The 17,554-nt window shown below is 34.1% G+C and overlaps 1 protein-coding gene and 1 long non-coding RNA gene across 3 annotated transcripts; one reads left to right on the top strand and one right to left on the bottom strand.

Annotated features, from left to right (window-relative positions):
* The first annotated feature begins 1,063 nt into the window (after positions 1–1,063).
* LOC107447904 (uncharacterized) lies at positions 1,064–9,025 on the top strand. 2 transcript variants are annotated; one of them, XM_043052571.3, is made up of 3 exons: positions 1,064–1,223; positions 5,434–5,722; positions 8,708–9,025. In XM_043052571.3, exons 2-3 carry the CDS (start codon positions 5,462–5,464, stop codon positions 8,927–8,929), a joined length of 483 nt encoding a protein of 160 aa, XP_042908505.2. In that variant the 5' UTR covers positions 1,064–1,223; positions 5,434–5,461; the 3' UTR covers positions 8,930–9,025. The 2 variants fall into 2 exon arrangements, with proteins under 2 accessions (XP_042908505.2, XP_042908504.2); XM_043052570.2 differs by having other exon boundaries at positions 1,219–1,244.
* Positions 9,026–14,409: 5,384 nt separating this feature from the next.
* Positions 14,410–16,913, bottom strand: LOC107447898 (uncharacterized). Its single transcript, XR_011636047.2, has 2 exons — positions 16,755–16,913; positions 14,410–14,992 (listed from the first exon to the last, which is right to left on the bottom strand). It is a non-coding gene; the product is annotated as an uncharacterized LOC107447898 (long non-coding RNA).
* Positions 16,914–17,554: the final 641 nt, after the last annotated feature.

Genomic DNA, 17,554 nt, shown 5'->3' on the forward strand with positions numbered 1-17,554 from the left:
ATTCAGAGAATGGCAGCGAAAAGATACAATGTGATTCGAACCCGCAACATCCACGGCCCACAAGCTACAGAGCGCTTGACGTGCGATACCACGTCAATTCAAACTTAATCTCAAAACGTGTATCTTCTTCATCAAAACAACTCAGCATAGTTTAATCTCGCCACGTCTAAACAATACACAGTTTTGTGTCCCGCAGTGGACCCATCGACCACGTCAAAACAGTTATCAACAAAGCAGCCTGCCACAGATTACAAATCCTTCTTCAGAACCCCAACATGGAACTTAGACTTAAACGTTTACTTTACATCTCAATGATCCGTCCCATTCTGACTTATGCATCTCCAGCTTGGTGCAACATCTCCACATCACTCCTTAAAAAACTCATAACATGCCAGAACAAAATCCTCAGGAAAATAACAAAAGCAAGATGGTTTATCCGAAATAAAAACATACATCGCGACCTCAACATAGATTTTTTAGATCATCATAATGCAAAGCTAAATTTCAGATTTTTAGAAAAAAAACATAAATTGTGACACCGCAGGATTCAACGAAATTTATACTTTTGAAAACTTAAGAGAGGATATAAACCTCAGGCTGATGGCAGCTTACTTTTGTAGTGACATAATTTTATCTAAAATTCAAAATATTTAAATTCCTTTTACTCCAATTGCATTCCAATTACCAGAAAGAACCACCCTAAAGATAACAATTCAAGACGAATGGGAAAAAGGCCGCTAACGGCCCCAGGTGCCCAGATAAATATTGATGATGATGATGATGATGACCTATCGTTAAGACGCGGTTCCCAGCAGATCACCGAAGTCAAGCATTACTGGCTGCGGTCAGTGTGCAGGTGGGTGACCGCTTGGATCAGTCTGCGTAGAGATCGAGGGTGCGTGGTATTGGTCCTCGTTAAACTGTTCTACCGTAAAGTGCTCGACTGTTCTACCGCAAGTGCGTTTCCTAGACCGTCGCCAATAGCCCATTGTGCAGCTGTAGTGCAACGTAAATGAACTACAACTACAACAACGACATAGTTTTGTTTATCTAGTCCCAACCATGAACCTCGTTAATGGAAATACAGAGCTATAAGGTTACGCACAGAGCTTGTCGCACTAATCTGGTAGTATTGATAAGACCGGCTACTTTGTATTAATTACAAAATTCAATCTCAGTCGCGCTGCTCTCTCGCTTCCGGAGATTAGATAGATAATAAGAAGGTAATGATCTATGCATTATATGTACGTTTTAAGTCTTAAAGTAAAATTATTTTTAGACAATCTTACCCATTATTTATTGATATAAAAAATTGCTGAACACTTAGGAATTTAAACTATTATCTAATTAATTGGTGTTTTAATTTTCGTTGGACTTTTAAAGTCTCCATATTTTCAAGTTTTAAATTATACTTTTTTTTTAAATCGTTAAACTTCCACGAATATGTTTTCAATTGAATTAGTTGCTAATTTTGAGTTTACTTATTTTATTTAAAAAAAGGTATGCTTTAAATAACTTAAAAAATTCTTTAAAAAGTATACGTTTTTCTTATCGTTTTCAAATTTATTCTTCTAATTACGTTTTCTTTTAAAACTTTTTTTAGTAGCATAAATAAATTTGTTGCTAACCTCTATATTTACTCTGTCAGAAACTTTTCGATGAGTTTTGTTTGCTTTTAGCATCTATTATTATGTCATAGAAAAAAATATTTTAAAATCGCCGTTCTTTTTTTCACTTAGGCTGAGGAGGTGCGAGAAAAGTTAAGTTGGAACGAAATTTAAAAAAAAAAAAATTATATAGGTAGCATTATATTCTAAGTCTAGTTACATTCTAAGTTTTAAGGAGATAATTGAAGCTTTGGTGATAAAAGTTTATTTATACAAGTGATACGAAATAAGTTTCTTGTTTTAAATCTGGCAAAATATCAAACATAGTTCTTTCTTTTTGTTCGTGTTTGAGCGTTTTTGCTATAAAATGGTCGTAATTTCGATTGGCGATAAGTTTTTCTTACATCATGGAAGAAACAATTGTAACGTTTATTGGCATCTGGATTAGAGTTCCAGTTAATACTTGAGCATTTTAGATACCCTCAGAGTGGACACAATTTCGAACAATTTTGTCTTAATGTAACGATAAATTAACTACCGTTCTATTTATGGCTGTCAAAAAATATGAACGCTTGTATTTACTTTTAGCATGACGTTTAGTAACCTATTGTTCAATATAATCTGGTACAATTTCATCATTTAATATTTGTATTAATTTTTCTGTCTGTATGCGATTGTCTGTGTAAAAAACTATGGGCTTTATTCTTGCTAGTTGGAATTTCTAATTGCAACAGAAAATTATACAAAACGGTAAAAATATATACAAAAATAATCTATCATTAAATATGAAGCAAATATTTAAAAACTCTAGGTGGCCGAAAAGATGGAAAATTCGTTACGTTCTCTATAAAGAAAAATAAATTCTGATTGCGGAAGTCAGAAAACGATGGAAATTAGTCAGCACTATCAGGCAGGGCACGTAAGTTATAATTTAAGTTATGGAAGTTTATAAAGGGCATGTAATAACTCTAAACAAGCAGGATTTGTTTGCCTTCTATATTTAATCAAACTACTGTAAAATATTTATATCTATTTATTCTTCAAGATTTCAACAAAAATAGCAAATATGCCAAATGTGTTTTAAAAAAAATCTAAGAATTATGGGATTACATGATTTTGAAATTACTTCGTAAAAATGCTTCTTGTTAACCCAATCAATTTTCATTCATTTTTACTACTTTGTTAATACAGTCTAACTCCGCCATAATGAACACGAGATATAGTAAACACTACATCGTAGTGAACTCCCGTCAAAACTAACATATTGTTTCATATAAGATTATTGTGAAAAGCTGTGAAATGGGTTGTTAGTTTCTAGTGAACTTATTTCTTTCTTGCAATTATTTAATTAAATGATACCAAAATGTTAATGTGTGTGATAAGTTTAAGAGCATATAATTACGGCTTTTAATTAAAAATGAAGAAATACAAATCATAAAGTAGTGTGTAAAATAATTCTTTTCTTTTGGAATGAATAATGTAAGCAGTTCCATAAACAGGTTCTCTGATTGGGATGCCTGGACATGCCATTGAGGTGTAATTAATATTTTTTAAAGGAGATTCAATTCGGTAATCTTTTCCGTTGTAGCTCCTTATCCAATTACAATAAACTTTCATTTTTAACAAATGTAATTTAATTTCCCGAGGAAAAAACTACCTCCTCATATTTTAAAGTCTGAATTAATTTTGTTTCTAATTCAGCTTAATTTGTGGAGCAATTTATTTCATCATACTTTCTGAAGATTTTGAGTCTTTCATTTTTTATTTTATTTTACAACCGTCACTGAACAGCCGACCCAATTTTTGAGTTCAATTCCGTAGCCTTGTCATTTTGAACCCAATTCAGAAGACAAGGGAACCAGTATTAGGGGAAATTTGTCTTCGTGGAGGACTTTTTGATGGAACTAAACCGCATTTGCGTTACATGGAAGACCACGACAACCTCCCACTGTTAGTCTGACGGCATGGGGAGTCTAACTCATGATCCATTTACCACTGAGGATATTTCACGTCAGCACTGGTTGGTACAATCCAGATGTGGAATTCGTATCAATCAACCATCGCTGGGCTTCAACCCCGATTCACCTGATTGGAAGGCTAACGCTCTGTCCCCTGAGCCATCACGGTTCAAGTGTCATTCATTGTAAAAATTTTCGCAACTCAATATTTTTAAAATGTATTTTTTACTTGAATGTAGTTAAATCTTTCTTTATATAAGGGCTGAAAGGACAATTGTTTTGAGATCAAATGGAAAATAACAGTGACTGTATATTTTTCTTACATGTGTGAAAAAAACTAGTTTTTTCATTATTCATTTGCAGGGATATACTTTACTTTTACAATAAATGATCTATTTATGACTCAATCCGAAATATAATGCATTCAACGTAAGATGTTTTAACTCCAGAAAGAGTTACGATTCTTAAAATTCGCTAACGGGTCAACATGAGCCCCTAACATGAACTTCCTTAACATGGTTATTTGAAACTATCACCAAGAGAAATAAAAAGGCCACAGTTTAATTGTCTTATATTTGTAGCAAAGCTATAATTTTAAACTAGAGCCCATTTTGCTGCAAAGAATTATCTGGGCTTTAGAGTAGGCAAATATTCATAATATTTTAAGAGTTATGAAACTTTATAAAAATCGCCAATTTGACGGCATTTTTCCACCTAGATGAAAATTATCAAAATTAATGCCTTATTCTCAGTTTTTGCAAATTTTCATGAGCGGATAATCTAGCATTGGGATAAGTTATTAAATATTAAAAAAAATTAGACCATAAACGCTTTTCATATTTTCAAAGCTGTGGCTTTTCTCCATTTTAACGTTTAGCGCCATTTTTAGAATAAAACATAGTGCTGGATAAAGATAAGCTAAACTTTACCTAACAGGCATGAGTAACTTTCGTAAACTCTCATCAACTATGAAAATAGCATATTATTCAAGCATTATTGTACTGTAATATAGTTAACCAGTATTCTTACGGTGAACTAACTACAAATTTAGTCATCAGTTTTTATGTAAATAAAGATTAAGTACTGCAGTTTCTCATATATTCTGCACTATCTTGCGCAGAATAAATGCAAGACTAATGACTAACACTGGGGAGTAAATTGTTTATTGTATTGACACAAATGCTTCATCTTGCCTCACTCGGGTGTGGGGGGGGATTACAAATCTGAATTTTTTTTTATCTTTAGATTTGTTTTAAAAGGACATTTTTAGTCTATTTTTCTATGGAAATGCAGAAATTTAAAAAAAATGTTATTTATGACACGGAGTCGTATAAAGGTTGCGACATACTTCTAGGAGAGTTAGAACACATTAACGGGATCAAAATAGCACAGAAAGCCTATGCTTGGAAATGTCATCGTGTGCGGCTAGGATCGCTTCCTTTTTACGACCTGTTGAGAAGTACAGGAAGAAACAATTCATAATGGAGAAGCGTCCCTAGAGGCTTATGACGACATTTCCGAACATGAATTCGATGTGCCTCAACTGCACTAGAAGTGTGTCGCAACATTTGTCCATATATATAACCCAATATATAACTTTTTTTAAACTTGTGCATTTCGACAATTAATGGACATATGTCATTTAAAAAGTGAAGTTTGGAGATAGAAACCGATTTTAGATTTTAAACTTGAAATCAGTGATGTGAAAATATCGGAAACGTTAAAAAATCACATGCAATGGAAAACAGAAAAAAAATTGTTCCTCAGTGTAATACACAATAAGAATAGGTTGCTTACAGCACTGTAGATGCTGCTTGTTAATACTAAATCTCACTAAAACCATTTAACACTTGTTTTTTTCCCCCCAGAGGATACCACAAAGCAATTGGAACAAGCATGGTACGCTCTTACTTTACATGCCAAGGCATTGTAATTACCTTTGCATTGATTTGTCTTGTGAGGACTTTTGGATATGTCCTAGTGAAGGATATCCCTCTAAGGATGGCACTCGTTGGATTCATTATTACAAATATAGTTTTCGTAGATCTCTTCAGAATATTTATCACAGCAGTTGGTGGAAATGCAGATAAAACTGAAACAAATTCCGCTTCTGGGCCATCAGGTGAAGACACCAGAGCAGAACAGCCAACCGAAAAGGTAAGAAAACGAGAGAATTTTGCAATGACGTTACTTTTGACATGACCAGTGACTTTTGCAATGTGATCACATTTTAAACTGTAACTTTGTTCCTAATCTAAATCAAATTTAGAATTTGCATATTTTATGATTTTTGAGAACTCCTGTGACAACTTTATAACACTGAATTTAACCAGTGTTTTGTAGTTTAATATTTAATTTTAGATTCCTCTTTAAAGCAAATACTGAAATTAAAGTGTTCATGATCAAAAACTTATTAAAATTCGAACATGATTAGCTATAATACTAGAAGGCATTGCAATGTTACCGCAAAAGAAAAGTTAACAAATCCTCAGTATCTAGAAAAAGTACGATAAAAATATGGGATAATCTAAAGACAGTATTAAAACATTACTAAATTCGTGAGCTTGGATTATTACGGTCTTAGACGTTGGCAATTAATGGAAAATTTTATGACAAAACAATATATAAAACAAAATACTCTCAATTGAGTAAAAATAATTCATTAAAAACGAACTTGAAAACTTAAATTTTATTCAAACATTATTCTTGCCCATTCTACAGCAAATAGTTTATTTTCTCACCATCGCCCTCGCAGAAACTACATGTGAGTTTTAGATTGCTTTTGGTTGATTCCACCAACTCCTTTTAAAACAGGAGTGCCACAGGTTAGGGACCCTTTTTCTGCACATGCGATTCCCAGAAGGAGTTACGCGGAACCCTAAAGTGTCATGGAAGGGTCATAGGTCGTGCAAGGATTCCGAGAAATCACTTTTTTTTTCAAAGCAGTTTTAATTCTTAAACCTCTTATTATATTCATATCCAATCAACCAACATAACTATTCAACTATTTAATATTTTGGGTCATATTTTCATAATTATTTAAACAAAATGTCTGCAAAAAAAAAATAGTATTTCTTACAGTTTCTAATAAAAATATAAGGAATAAATTAAGGAAAAAGATTAGCATTTATAAAAAATTTGTATTAGCATTTTCAATCAAACTTTTCAATTCAAAGAGAATAACAAAATTCAACAATAAAGAATCGTTTCTTCGAAAAACCATTTTCCACATTTGAGTTCATTCAACGTTCGTAGTTTTAATTTAAACAGAAATCATAATCCAGCTTTTTTTAAAATTCCATTTCAACTTACTCATATACCAAAAATAAATTCTGAGCTACTTAACACTCCAGACTAGTTACTTAAACAGTCTGAAAGAAAATCCAGTTTTAAGACTATTGATAAAACGTTGAAATGATATTAAAATTTTTAATTCTGTTTCCTTGTTTGGATTATGAAATTTATTGTCGGGATTCTGTCAATCATTTGTCCCGCAGTGGACTGATCGTTAAGACACGGTTCTCATTAGATCACCGAAGTCAAGCATCACTGGCTGCGGTCAGTGTGCGGGAGGGTGACCCACTTGGATCAGTCTGCGTAGGGACCGAGGGTGTGCGGTATTGGTCCTCGTTAAACTGTGCTACCGTAAAGTGCTCGACTTCGCTCGCAGGTCGTCGGGCTACCGAAGCGGGGGGTGCCATCCCCTCCGCAGAGGATCAAAATTGTGATGGCATGTCTTCGGATCATCCGCCGGGATGTTTCCCAGACCGTCGCCAATAGCCCATTGTGCAGCTCTAGTGCGACGTAAATTAACAACAACAACAACATTCCTCTCAATCATTTAGGACTACTTAGACGGGGAAAAAAATTGGAACCGCTGGTATACTCATGAGGCATCGTAAATTTAATATTTAAGGCTGTTTTTCAAAGACTCTGTCGTCAAATGAAAAAGCTCTTTTGCAAATAATCTGCTGTTCTCATAACTGATGCGAATTTGCAACGACTGTTTTCGTGACTGTTAAGCCTGTTTTTCGTATCTGTTCAGAATATCTGTTGTATATATCAGGGACAATGTTGGACTAGGATTCATGACAAGATTCATGACAAGATTTGCTTTCACTTTGTTTTCCTTCAGCTCAAAGAAGGAATTTATTTCACTTTTATTTCGTTCTTTTATTTGTAGTGTTTTGCTAGTTTTGCAGCTACGCGGTTCTCTGGAGACTCTCCCTTTTTAATTTTCTATCTTGTTTCTGCCACAGATGTAGTTTATAGCAGTTTAATTGCTATCTGGTTGAGTTTTTAGTTTATCTTCTGTATTTTGCTTGGAGTTTGAGCACTACAAAAATTTGCATTTTGTAAAATAAAGAGTAACTTTTTAAAGAAATAGCTCAGTGACAAAATATTATAGAAACCGTTAGTCCTTCCCAACAGAATCAACATCTCTAAATCCTTCACTTCAAAATTATTTCTTCAAATTCAAATGCTTGGAATGAAATGAGTAGAGAGCGTTTTGAAGTAAAACACTGTTTCCATCTAGGTATAATGCATTGTAGTCTTATCCAGTTTAAACCTGTAAAGAAATGATTTGGAAACAATGCTAAGGAACAGCTTGATGTGAAAATCTAACTGTAGGAAAAACTGATCACGACTTTGACCAAAGCTGATCAAATGTCTTCCCCCCTCTGTTTTAAAAAATGGATTGAGCTAGTTAAGAAACAACTCTTGTGATTTATACCAAATAAACCTGATTTGATTCATTTGATGTGTGTTAATTGTTACTTAAGTTTCCGCGAAAGTGTAAATATCTGGTATTTTACAGATAGTGTGTAATGTTCAGATTAACTGGGGTTGTTAGAAATTAAATTTTTAAACTTTTTCAAAGCTTCGTATAAACAATATTGCAGCCAAGAAGAAAATCTTGAAAAAAAAAAAGAAGCAAGTCGCTCAAAGCTGCTTTATTTTAAATTACGGGGACCGTTAATACGCATATTAGCCTAGTAAAATTTGGAAAACGCTTTAATGGATTACCATATCTAGGCTGCAGATTACCTAAGCAATTTGCGTTTTAGCTTCTTTCGAGTTTTAGTGGTAACACTTATATTGAACCAATCACTGTTTAACTTTCCTCTTTTTCTCCAATAGGAAACTGGTGACTGGTGGTTCGCGGATGAAATGAGACAGCTAAATAGCATACTAACAAGTCTTTCCCTCAGTTGTTTAACCTTCTCAGTTGTGATGGGTGCAGCTTCTACTTTTGTTTCTGCTCAAGAGATTCAGTGGATGGCACAAGCATTCTCAGTTTCGAATCTTATATGTTCTGTTTCACTTATGCTATTCATGAAAGTTCGTCCTGTCCAAACATGAAATTAAAATGTTTGATGTCTGCTGAAAAAAGTGACTTTACTTTCATGAGGAATGCAAATGTTTTGTTTTAGTGTTTATTAAACTAGATTTTTCAGATTTTCTAGTCTATTTATTTGACAAATCACATTGATTAGTCTAAACTGAGTATTAGTCCAAGCTGAAGAAAATATCTTAAAGGGCAGTCACGAATCACTGATTCAAGACCTGCTTTGCTCTGACGCACTGAGTGAATTCAGTGATAAAAAGGAACACGTTCTGGTTTCACCGTCGGATTTGACAACGAAAGCACCCCGACCCATAATTAACTATCCATAATTTAAACACTGCAGGCGAAGACTGTTTTAGAGTTTTTTTAAAAAACTATTAATTTCATTACCTGAAAAGGATAAAGAAAATGCTTGAATTTTAACAGTCAGTTCAATTTTACTTCAACTGAGAAAATTTTCGAAAACTGATATTATTCACCTGATAATATTTAACTTTTTAAAATTAAAAATAATAAAACGCACTTCTGTAATGTTCAAATATTTTGGATTCGGAATTTGAAAACTTTTCTTACACCAAAGCCATTTTTTAAAATTTTGAAGAAAAGAAATTCAACTAACACTAGAAAACTATTGAAGTAACATCAAGAACATAACACCAATATGGCTAGTCCTTTTTTCTTGACTTATAGAGTGTCATTCAGAGTTCGTCAGCTAGATAACAAAATTTATCTTCTCGCAATAAAGGTACCCGGTTTTTCACCACTTTCCCAAAACTTTCTTATATATTTCTTCACTTTTTGGTCATTAATACTAAAGTCACAAAACTCAAATAAGATATTTTCATGACATAAAATTTTCCAAAAAATTACTTAAATCAAAATTCATACATTTCTAATAATTTTTATTTGTAATTAAAAACTTTGACCCGCAAGGATAAATTCAATTGTATTTATACATAGGCAATCATTTCGCAAAGACATAAGAACGGAAAAAATGATTTTGAGTGATAAAATTGTCCCAAATGTGATACAATATATTATATGCTTGTTACCAGGAAGATATAGTAAGATCTCGATATTTTTCTAAGAATATTTTCTGATATTTTTGAAACATATAGTTTTTTTTTTTTTGGAAGATAAAGTAAAACAAAGAAAAGGTTGGTGTCTTTTTTTTTTATTATGCATACAATAGAATTTTTCTATTCCCAAATTCCCCCATTTTCATTTTTTTTTCTAGTCCCGCAGTGAACTGATCGTTAAGACACGGTTCCCAGCAGATCACCGAAGTCAAGCATCACTGGCTGTGGTCAGTGTGCGGGTGGGTGACCACTTGGATCAGTCTGCGTAGGGACCGAGGGTGTGCGGTATTGGTCATCGTTAAACTGTGCTACCGTAAAGTGCTCGACTTCGCGCGCAGTTCGTCGGGCTATCGAAGCGGGGGTGCCATCCCCTCCGCAGAGGATCAAAATTGTGATGGCATGTTTTCGGAACATCCTCCGGGATGTTTTCCAAAACCGTCGCCAATAGACCACTGTGCAGCTCTAGTGCGGCGTAAATTAACAGCAACAATAACATTTTTTTATGTTGGGATATTTTTATATATTTTAATTGCAGAACAGTATAAGCCTAGACGACAAAATAAGCGAACAGCAAAATGCTAATTATCAATCAAGCCTCCCAGAGCCAGAAATAGATTCAATAAAATATCTTCATGTGTTCACATCATGAAAATTATCAAGTCCACCAAGTTCGTTAAGACAAACACCTCCTAGATAAGAGCAGGCCTCAGCACGGGTTACCATAAATATCCTTTAGTAGTCCAAACGTAATGACATATTTCGTTCTCAACCACTGCGCAGCTTAGTACCCTTAACGAAATGACATCTTTCTTATTTTTCATCAACTGCGCAGTTAACTTCGTCACATCGGACTTCTAAATTGATCCGTGCTGAGGCCTTCCTTCTTCTAGGAGGTGTTGTTAAGACACGTTTCGCTGCAGACCACCGAAGTCAAGCATCACTGGCTGTGGTCAGTGTGCGGGTGGGTGACCACTTGGATTAATCTGCATAGGACCGAGGATGTGAGGTATTGGCCCTCGTTAAACTGTTCTACCGTAAAGTGCTCGACTTCGCATGCAGGTCGTCGGGCTGCCGAAGCGGGGGTGCCATCCCCTCTACAGAGGATCAAAATTGTGATGACATGTCTTTGGATCATCCACAGGGATGTTTCCCAGACCGTCGCCAATAGCCCATTGTGCAGCTCTAGTGCGACGTAAATCAACTACTACTACTACTCAAGTCAAATCAAATGATGAAAGAAGGCTTTTTTAGAACAAATTTGTTTGGGGGTGCATCCGTCCTTGTGGCTATATAACGCCGTTTTATAATTCAAAGATAACTGTAGAAAAATACGTGTATTACTGTCATATTAGGATAACTTTCAGTAAATGGGTAATTTTTTTTATTTTTGGTATTATAGTCTTATCATTGAATAGAAGTATAATTGGCCACGGTTACAAAGAAAACATAATTTTCTCAGAAATGTAGGGTTTGTAGTTATATCCCGATATTTCTGATATAATAGTATTTTATCCTTATTTGCTTTGATTTTTAGCTTTTTGTTATGATATTCCTGATTTTTGCCCCTATATTTTCTAAAAATACAAACATAGATCTTAGAAAAATAAAATTCCAGAATCGAATAATTTGGATTTTTGATTCAACATCTTTTAATTTTAATTTATAATGCTCGTAAAAATAGCAAATTCGAGCTTTCCAATTTAGGCCTACTAATTTTAAATATGGTTCAGGCATATAATCATACCATATCGTTTCTCTTTTTTTTCCACAGTCATTTTATAAAATCTGTCAATTAAAAATTTTACATAATCAAATTTTTATGGCGATGGTTAATATAGATATTCATTATTTTAAGCAAGAGCAGTAATAAATCTTATAATGTAGAGTTTCATGGTTTCACAATTATTTACTTATTTACTTTATTTTATCATCGTCGTTGAACAATCGAAGCAATTTTATGTTTAAAACTACCAATGTTCAACTACGTAGCCTCGTAATTTTGAACCCAATCCAGAAGACAAGAGGACTCCTGGATCAAGTACTGGGAGTAATTTGTCTTCGGGGAGGACTTTTTGATAGAACTAACCAGCATTTACGTTACGTTAAGAGGAAAATCACCCACGGTTAGCCAAATGGCAAGGGGGTTCTAACCTATGATCCGTTCACCACTGAGGATATTTCATGGGTGCAGGATTCGTATCGACCAGTCATAGTTGGGATTCGAACCCAGTCCACCTCAGTAGAAGGCAAGCGCTCTATTCCCTGAGCCAACACGGCTCAAAAAAGACTGATTAAAAAAGTTAATTTCGATAATTAGTTCTAAAATTATTAGCTATTAATTTTGCAGTATAGAAATACCATTCGGCTCTTTTTGGAACCCTTTTTTCCCTTGAAATAATAATTATTTATCGGTGGTCAAAAAAAAAAGAAGGAAAAAAAGGAGAAAGAGAAAAGATGATTTGACATCTAAACATTTATATCGAAATTTTTAAAAACATAAAACTTAATTCAAGAGTTCAAAAGATAGATCAACACCTATTTAAATTTAAGTAATTATATAAGGTTATTGTCATGCAAATTTTTTATTGCTATTGGTTTCAATGCAAAGTTTGTTATTGTATTGTTTTGGTATTGTTATTAAACGTTTATTATACGAGTAAATGGTGATTGGTGCGCATTAAATCTGTCTCGTCACAATGTCATCCATTTTCCCATAGCAAATCAATACCTCTAGGGGTACTGGATTGGAGATCGATCGTTCTCTGATTCAGGTCAAAATTACGATCTGTGGACGAGTTGTACTTGTAGTTTATACGTCGCACTAGATCTGCAACAATGAGCTATTAGCGACTGTTTGGAAACATCCTGAGAATGATCCGAAGACATGCCATCGCAATTTCAATCCTCTGCAGAGGGGATGGCACCGCCTCTTCGGTAACCCGATGACCTGCACGCGAAGTTGAGCACTTTAGCGTAGAATAGTTTAACGAGGATCAATACCGCACACCCTCGATTCCTGTGTGGACTTATCCACCCGCACACTGACCGCAGACGTGATGCTTGACTTCGGTGATCTGCTGGAAACCGTGTCTTAACGATCAGTCCACTGCGGGACGATCTGTGGACGAATGTATCGATGCATGAATGGGTCTTCTCTTTAAGCGGATGTGACATATGGATGGGGTAGAAGCCGAATTGTCGGTCATAGAGGGCGCCACCGGAAAACAAGAACAACATTTAAAGTGTTATAACGATATGACTCTTTCCAACGAGTAAAATGTTACACATTCTGTATTCTTGGGTTTAAATTGTGTTTAACATTCAATTAGATATTTTTCTGAGCCGAGTAATTGATTTCGATGCGATTATATAAAAAATGTTACATTGGATAATTTTGAATTTCCATTTGCAAAATTTCAAATGTTTTTGTGTAAAATATAGACTTTTAAATAAAAAAAATTATGACTGTAAGGCCAAGATGCGGGTTGTTGAGCGAAACGAACAGAGGGCAGAGCCTTCGAGCAATTTTAAAAATATAAATTTTAAATTTGGCAATAAGCAATCTTTTTTTTTTAGTTACTTTCTATAAAAACTCAAAAATGAGATTATAAAAAGATCATGATCTAGATAACTTCCCTTAACGATATTTAAATAGACATTTAAAGCAGGAAAGGGTGTTCGAAAATTCACCTTGTTAAAAAAAGCAATAACAAATTAGAATTTTTAAAATATTCTCGAATAAAAATTTCATTTCTATATGTTAAATTTCAATTCTGTAGTATCATTTCTATGAACAGCATGGTGGTCTGCACAGCATTTTTTACTATAGGTTTATCAAGTAACAATTCTTGCACTTTCGTACTTCCTGTACATTTTTTAAACAATTTTGTAATTTCAGGTTTTTAAGTAGGTTTTTTTTTTTTTTTTTTTTTTTTTGTAGAAAAGTAAAATGTAACGTTAAGACGTCTCACAGACCTTAAAACTGGAAAAAATGAAGTAAAACAATTTGTAGTTGGTTTTTGGAAGGAAGTTAAATCAGCTAATTGTTTTCAATTCATCACTCGCAATTGTCTCATGAAACAGTCCTAAATGTAAGTTTAAAAAACAACTTTGTGTTGCAGGTAGACAAGTTAGAATGAAATAATTTTCTTACCAGCATCTCATTTTTAGTCTTGATATCTGTTTAACTCTTATGTTTTAATACAGAGAGATTAAATAATAAGTATTTTACAAATTAGTGTATGCAGCTAAATAAGTGATCTAAAACTGTAGGTAAGTATCTTAATTATGTATCATTTACACAAGACTCCTACAAAATCATTTTTTCTTTTGCTCTTCGTGGATGCTAATTGCCCTTGGAATTTACCTTCAAAGTTTGATTGATATAGTAACTGTTTTGCTTGATAGTCTTCAACTAAAACTAAAAATGGCTTTTATTAAAATAAAGATACAGAAATTGTGTGAAATGTGCGTTTTTAAAATACAATCCTATTTACATTTTTCTTAAAATTTCAATTAATATAATTTGTAAATTCATGGTTGACCCTACTCAGCTGGTTGATCCTCCTCAGCTGGTTGGTCCTCCTCAGCTGGTTCATCTTCGGCTGGTTGATGCACTCTCGGGACATCTGCCATTACGTCAGCATTTCCGTTTCCAATAAAATCTACACCTACTAGATTCACAGGAGCATTCGGAACAGGATTTCCAGGAGCGACATCTGCAAGATTCGCAAGAGCGTCAGGAGGATGATTCGCTAGTGCGTTCCTTTGAGCATTTGCATTTCTCGGATTTAAACAGCACCAAACGGCAGTAATGACAACTGCAAGAATAAAGGTTACAACTGCAAACACACCGCATAATATTCGATTAACAGAATGTTTTATACCAGCTGCTGTAGCAGCTAAGAGGAATGCGATAATATATGAAGAAAGTGTTGCAGCAGCAAATGCAAAATCTTTCAAAACCATGGCTGTTTAGATTTTAATTAGCGAAATATCCTAGAAAAAAAAGCACAAGAATGAGTTTTTTTTTCACAAAAAAGAAATGGAGAAGTATACAGCAACAGCCCGTTGAGGGCCAGGGAGGTCATGGAAAATTGCGGTTCGAAGGCTTGACATCGAAGCCTTGACAGTGGCAATGTTGCCAATATTTTACACATGCAACCTTTCAATCTTGGATGCACATCGATCTGAAGCTGGGTACGTTTCAAGCCGCAACCGGGGATCAAACCTGAGTTCTTTATAATAAGAGTGCCTTAACAACTGAGCCACTTAACCGTGTTGTTAAACATTTTTTTACGGTGCTTCCCTTCCAGAGCTTTTTGTTTTCATTTCGATTATACCTGTAGAAGATGCTAATCAATTTACTTTTTAGAATACTAAGAACTAAATTTATTACTAACAGTTTTTAAACTTCGATTTATCTTAAAAATTTATGCTTTAACTAGACTCAAAAATTTAAGCTTTAGCTTTAACTTAAGCTTTTCTCTCTCTGCACTCTTCCCCTCATTGGTTACTATGGTTTTCCATACGGCAGTATGTTTCAGTACCAAAGTATCAGGGTCAGTATTGAAACTAAATTTGCATAATTTTAATTATATACAGAGATGAAGAACAAATTACGAAAAAGATCCCGATAAAACTGCAAAATGCCTGGAAAAGGTTATAATGCACATTCACGAGGTTTTATACGATTCACGATATTTTTTTTTATAATTGAGGAAATTAGTGAATGTTAAGTCTGCTTTATTTGCGATAATTAACCAAAAGTATGAATGACTGCTTCATTATCAGCTGTAGAATCATTTCGAACTGTACTCCAGTTTTAATATTTTTAACTGGAGGAAGAAAAACGTATCCTTAGTTATTTACTATACGATTTAATTAACTTATTTTAGTGTTTGTAAAACTTTAATCTTGTAATGACGATTTTCCGACTAACTGGAGCACTTAGAGTTCCAATCGTTTTCTTACCGCTGAAAAAAGAATTTAATATTAGTATTGAAAAATTCCGACAAATGTTAGGTTAGGTAAAAACTTCTATGTTTATTTTCATAGATATGCACCTGCGATTCTGCAAATTTTATTTGCTTGTCAATAAATACCAGTAAAACGTAGACAAACAAAATGAAAAAATGTTTATGAATTTTTTAATGAGTTTAGACACAAATGAATTTGATTTTTTAAAATTAATATGGGGAAAATTTTAAATCTTTCTAGGGGAAAAAAATTAAATTGTAGTACTAATACCATTTCTAATATTGCCTGCTTGAATTAAAATCCACTGTATTCCAGTTAAAAATAGAATTAAAGAAAAAACATGCAATTTTGAATGGCTAATAAGATAATTTTAAAATTCATATTATTTGTTTTATGTTAAATTTACAGCTGGATGTTTAATTTTTCCTTTATCATTGTTAGATTTTAGGCAATATTATTATGTATTACACAAAATACCGATTTTTAAAGCTGCTAATTATTTTACATGATAATAACTCAGTTACTTCAGTTTTTTAAAATGCAATCGCTTATTATTTATCGGATAAATATTTTTAAAATATTTCCCAAAAATACAATTCTGGGATTGTTTACCAATTTTGATCCAAAATTCAATTAGCAAGTTAGAAGAATGAAGACAAAAAAAGTAAGACATACTAAAGCATTAGAAATTTAAAAGAAAACAGTAAGTTTTTTTTTTTAAATTGTAACTTGAAAATAACACTTCAATTTAATATAAGAACTGAAAATGATTAAAAATTACCTTATCAACTGAGTCAACAGAAATATGAAGTCAGCAATGAGAAAACCAAGAAAGGAAACCAAACCAATTACTCAAACATGCTTCGATTCAAAATGCTGGGTATCGTAACTGATTATGTAACTAAAATAATGCTAAACAGGTTGAGTTGAGTTGAGTTGATGATTAGAAACAGGACCATGTGACTCACCTTTATCTTCTGTCATTACGACATGGATATGTTTGTAAAGATACAGTTCCCAGTAGAACAATGAAGTGTCCCGCAGTGGACTGATCGTTAAGACACGGTTCCCAGCAGATCACCGAAGTCAAGCATCACTGGCTGCGGTCAGTGTGGGGGTGCCATCCCCTCCGCAGAGGATCAAAATTGTGATGGCATGTCTTCGGATCATCCTCCGGGATGTTTCCCAGACCGTCGCCAATAGCCCATTGTGCAGCTCTAGTGCGACGTAAATTAACAACAATAACAACAACAACAGAACAATGAAGTCAAGCATCACTGCCTGCGGGTCAGTAAGCGGGTGGGTGACCACTTTGGTCAGCCAGCGTAGGGATCTAGGGTGTGCGGTATCGGTTCTCGTTTAACTGCTCTACCGTGAAGTGCTCGACTTCGCGCGCAGTTTGTCGGGCTACCAAAGCAGGGGAGCCATCCCCTCTGCAGAGGATCAAAATTGCGATGTCAAGTCTTCAGATCTTCCTCAAGGGTGTTTCTCAGACCGTCGCCAATAGCCCATTGTGCAGCTCTAGAGGGACGCCTACCTTATCCTCTGTCTCTATAGAGTTTTGGAACTTCATCAGATATC

The sequence above is a fragment of the Parasteatoda tepidariorum genome, chromosome 2 (assembly GCF_982258835.1).
Source record: "Parasteatoda tepidariorum strain Cologne lab strain chromosome 2, Ptep-v5.0, whole genome shotgun sequence".
NCBI lineage: Eukaryota > Metazoa > Arthropoda > Arachnida > Araneae > Theridiidae > Parasteatoda > Parasteatoda tepidariorum.

Coding starts and splice junctions, on each gene's coding strand:
- LOC107447904 (XM_043052570.2), top strand. Junction 5,723..8,707: donor CAGAACAGCCAACCGAAAAG/GTAAGAAAACGA, acceptor TTTCTCCAATAG/GAAACTGGTGACTGGTGGTT.